The 5,000-nt window shown below is 34.0% G+C and overlaps 1 protein-coding gene across 5 annotated transcripts in view; it reads left to right on the top strand.

Annotated features, from left to right (window-relative positions):
* Positions 1 to 5,000, top strand: part of LOC113821638 (cell adhesion molecule Dscam2) — a gene marked incomplete at its 5' end in the record, with an annotated part of 153,319 nt that overhangs the window by 110,209 nt on the left and 38,110 nt on the right. For all 5 annotated transcript variants that reach the window (XR_011398500.1, XR_011398501.1, XM_070120511.1 and 2 more), the window contains 1 exon segment: positions 4,634 to 4,896. Coding sequence is in view for 3 of the 5 variants with exons in the window: in XM_070120511.1 (XP_069976612.1) it covers positions 4,634 to 4,896 (263 nt within the window).

Here is a 5,000-nt window from a genome sequence, read left to right as displayed (position 1 = left end):
TAACAATAATTATAATAGAAATAAATATAATAAAAAATATATAGTAAAAACAATTATCCGGAGAAACATTGACACGAATAAAAAAAAAAAAAAAAAAAAAAAACGGGAAATGGATTTTACGAAAGGGGAAATAGAGAGAAGTGAAAAGAAATGTACGGGGGAGTAGAAAGCTGTTCGAGAAGAGAAATATTGATTCATCCGGCGTGAATGATTGAACTGCCACGGCGGTAGAAGATAAAGGATTTCCGTGTGTGACAGACCGTGTTTTTTTCTTTTTTTTTTTTACTGTTTTTTTTTTTTTTTTATAGTTTGAATCTTTTTTTTTATTATGATTTACTGTTTTTTTTTTTTAGTTCGATTGTTATTTTTTTTTGTTCGATTCTTTTTTTTATTATTTACTGTTATTTTTTTTTTACTTCGATTGTTTTTTTATTATTTACTGCTTTTCTTTTTTTTTTTTTTTTTTTACTTCGATTGTTTTTTTTATTATTATTTACTGTTTGTTTTTCTTTTTCTTTTTTTTAGTTCGATTCGTTTTTTTATTATTTACTGTTTTTTTTTTTTCTTTTTACTTCGATCGGTTTTTATTATTATTATTTACTGTTTTTTTTCTTATTTAGTTCGATTTTTTTTTTTTTTTTTACTTTTTTATTATTTACTTTTTTCTACTTTATTATTATTATTATTTAGTGTGTATTATTTTTCCTTCTTTTTTTTTCTGCGTTCGGTGGGTATCCATGTACGATTATAAAAGTGAATATTCTTTTTGCTGGCTTATCTTTGATGTAAGTATATATGCATTCATACGTATATACATTCATGTGAGCGAACGAATATGCATTTTTTTCTATTATTATTATTAATTTTTTTTCTCTTTTTTTTCTTTTTGTTGTTTTTTTTTTCTTTGTCACTATCATTATTGCAATGGTCTTTCTCTGATAGCTTCGTTATCGCAAATTTTTCGTTTGTCGTATTTGTTCTCCTTCTCTTTCTCTTCTCTTTCCTTCTTTCTCTACGCTCTATCACCATTCGTATAAAACCCATACACATTTTTCCTTTTTTTCTTATTTTCTTGTTTATTGTATACGTTCTTCTCTTTCTTTGTCTCTTCTCTTTATTCTTCGTTCTCTACGCTCCATCGCCATACAAATAAAACCCATACACAGTTTTTTTTTTTTCTTTCTTTCTTTTCCGGGAGCAATTCTTTATTTATTGGATACTTTCTTCTCTTCCTTTATCTCTTCTCTTTATTCTTCGTTCTCTACGCTCTATCACCATTCACATATAACCTATACACAGTTTTATTTTTTTCTTTTTTTTCTTTTTTTTCTCGGGAGTAATTCTTCATTTATTGGACACTTTCTTCTCTTCCTCTGTCTCTTCTCTTTATTCTTCCTTCTCTACACTCCATCGCCATTCACATAAAACCTATAAACAATTTTCCTATTATTCTTATTCTCACTTTTTCATTTTCTTTTCCGGGAGCAATTCTTCATTTATTGGACACTTTCTTCTCTTCCTTTGTCTCTTCTCTTTATTCTTCGTTCTCTACACTCCATCGGCATTCACATAAAACCCATGCACAATTTTCCTATTATTCTTATTCTCACTTTTTCATTTTTCTTTTCCGGGAGCAATTCTTCATTTATTGGATACTCTCTTCCCTTCCTTTGTCTCTTCTCTTTATTCTTCATTCTCTACACTCCATCGCCATCCACATAAATCCCATACACAGTTTTCCTATTTCTCTTATTCTCATTTTTTTTTTCTTTTCTTTTCCAGGACCAATTCTCCATTTTTGGGGTACTTTCTTCTCTTCCTTTGTCTATTCTCTTTATTCTTCGTTCTCTTCACTCCATCGCCATTCACATAAAACCCATACACAGTTTTCCTATTATCCTTATTCTCACTTTTTCTTTTTTCTTTTCCGGGAGCAATTCTTCATTTATTGGATACGTTCTTCTCTTCCTTTGTCTCTTCTCTTTATTCTTCGTTCTCTACACTCCATCGCCATTCACATAAAACCCATACACAATTTTCCTATTATTCTTATTCTCACTTTTTCTTTTTTTCTTTTCCAGGAGCAATTCTTCATTCATTGGATACTTTCTTCTCTTTCTTTGTCTCTTTTCTTACCTTCCTTCTCTACACTCCAACGCCATTCACATAAAACCCATACAGAGTTTTCCAATTTTTCTTATTCGCACTTTTTCATTTTTCTTTTCCGGGAGCAATTCTTCATTTATTGGACACTTTGTCTCTTCTCTTTATTCTTCGTTCTCTACACTCCATCGCCATTCACATAAAACCCATACACAATTTACCTATTATTCTTATTCTCACTTTTTCATTTTTTCTTTTCTTTTCTTTTTCCAGGAGCAATATGCAAATCAGCTACGCCAGCCAACCTTAAGTCACTATCACTGTCAATGTTATTAAAATTGAACTCTTTAAGCCTTCATTTTGACATTTTCTTGCAAGGAGTATTTCTTTTCCTTCAGGAGTGTCAGCTGGACCTCACATACTCCCCCCCCCCCATCCCCCCCATGGCCCCACGTCTGACACTGTGATATCGTCAGTCTTTCTCGCGAAGGAAAAAAAGGGGTGGGTGGGTGGGGGGGGGAGGGATTTATGCAGATGGGGGTGGGTGGGGGGGGTCTTGTGTGATATTGATGTATTTTTAGATTTCATGGGAGAAAGGGATGGGGGATTAATTAATTAATAATTATTATTATTATTTGTTTTCCTTTTTTTCTTTTTTCTTTTTTTTTCTTGAACGGTTGGGTAGTTGAATTAGGGTTTTTATAAAAAAAAAAAAAAAAAACATGTGATACAGATTAGATAATAAGATTAAAATTACGAGAAATACTGTACATAATAATTACATTTTTGAGATACTTCATTTTCTTGATATGATACGAATGTAAATTGGGGTTTTGGTTTTGTTTTTTTCGGGAAAGAATTGGTGATAAAGATTTGAAAATAAGATTAAAAACACGTGAAATACAGTCGATGATACTGACGAGCTACTGTAGAGTGCATATCAATAACTAGAATCAATATTGTTTACTCTAATCTTACATTCTATCATAGTTCCAATTATAGTAATCAAATCCCTCGTAGATATTTTTTAATCACATTTTTAACACTTCTTTATTCACATCTCTACAGCGGATGTGCTTGAATGACAACAATCTGTCAATCATAGCTCGAGATATAATTACACGAGAGTATTTTTATTCGTATGAACATCACGGTCTATTCAAAGCTTACTTTTAATCCCTAAGTAATCAGATTCGTGACGCAAAGTTCCTTCAATCAATAAAGTAAAGTCTATCTCTCTATTTTCTCTTCTCTCTCTCCCTCTATCTCTCTCTCTTCTCTCTCTCCCTCTATCTCTCTCCCTCTATCTCTCTCTCCTATCTCTTCTCTCTTCTCTCTCTCCCTCTATCTTTCTCTCCTATCTCTTCTCTCTATCCCTCTCTCTCTCTCTTTCTACGTCTATCTCTCTCTATCTCTGTCTATCCCCCCCCCCCCCCCTGTTCGTTCTTCGTTCATTCGGTGTTCTTTAATATTTTGTTGTTATGGGGGTGATGTTCATGATCAGATGAATGCTATATTTTGATGTCCCTTTTCTTTTTCTCTTTTTAAAAACGTTTTTCTCTCCTTTTCTCATAAAAAAAAAAGAATCTTTTTGGATTATTTATTTCCTTTATTTATTCGTTTTGATGTCCTTTTTCTTTTTTCTTTTTTATGTTTTTTTCTTTCTTTTTCTTTTTTTAAAATTATTTATATCCTTTATTCATTCATTTCTTTGTCTGTCTTTTTCTATCCTCAATTCCTTTTTCTTTCTCTCCATGTTTCTTCTTCTTCCTCCTTTTCTTCTTCTTCTTCCTCCTCTTCTTCTTCTTCTTCTTCTTCTTCTTCTTCTTCTTCTTCTTCTTCTTCTTCTTCTTCTTCTTCTTCTTCTTCTTCTTCTTCTTCTCCTTCTTCTTCTTCCTCTTTTCCTCCTCCTCCTCCTCCTTCTCCTTCTCCTTCTACTTCTTCTTCTCCTCCTTCTCCTTCTTCTTCTTCTCTTCAGTCATCTACATAATAATCTATATATTCGTTTGTATTATACGAAGGCGTCTCCTTATAAGGTCCTCCTCTCTTTTCTCTTATTTCCCTTGTTCCAGCTTCCTTTCTAAGGGTTTAGGTCAATACATTGATTCTATGTGACAATACAAGATGTATCAGTGTGTAAAGGGTATTTGCATAAGTGTACTTCATTCTTCTATTCTTTTTTTTCTTTTTTTCTTTGTTGTTTTGTTTCTTTTTGTCTTTTATTTCTTTTTGTGGTTGTTTTCTTTGTTTTTTCTTTCTTTCTGTTTTTGTTGTTTTCTTTCTTTTCGGTTGTTTCTGTTGTTTTCTTTCTATTTCGTTTGTTTTCTTTGTTTTTTTATATTTTAGTTTGGCTTCTTTGCTTTCTTTCTTTTTGTTTGTCTTCTTTCTCTTCGTTTGTCCTCTTTGTTTTCTTTTTTTACTTCTTTCTTTGCTTTCCTTCTTCCTCGAATTACTTTTATCGTTGCACAAGCCTCGACCTCTTCAGCCTGTTCTGGTCTTAGTTAACAGGTCACCGTGTCCGTTGTTGCAGGTACTTGAAGGGCCAGTACGTGTCAGCTCACGGTGACGTCATCAGCCACGTCAACATCAGCAGCGTGCACGTGACGGACGGCGGCACGTACAGCTGCACGGCGGAGAACAGCGCGGGGAAGGTGACCCACTCGGCGCGCCTGAACGTGTACGGGCCTCCCCACGTGCGGCCCATGGGGAGGGTGTCTGCCGTGGCGGGGGAGACCTTCACCGTGACCTGTCCTGCCTCGGGTTATCCGCTGCACAAGATCACCTGGAAGAAAGGTTACTGCACGGCGTTCTTGGGGAGCAGGCTGCGTGGACGTGCAGCTGCTCTTTGATAGGCTGTGTCATATACTGATATCGATAGTGATTTATGTATGCATATG

Source organism: Penaeus vannamei, chromosome 4 (genome assembly GCF_042767895.1).
Source record: "Penaeus vannamei isolate JL-2024 chromosome 4, ASM4276789v1, whole genome shotgun sequence".
In the NCBI taxonomy this organism is placed as follows: domain Eukaryota; kingdom Metazoa; phylum Arthropoda; class Malacostraca; order Decapoda; family Penaeidae; genus Penaeus; species Penaeus vannamei.
This window is presented reverse-complemented; position numbering and strand designations above follow the sequence as displayed.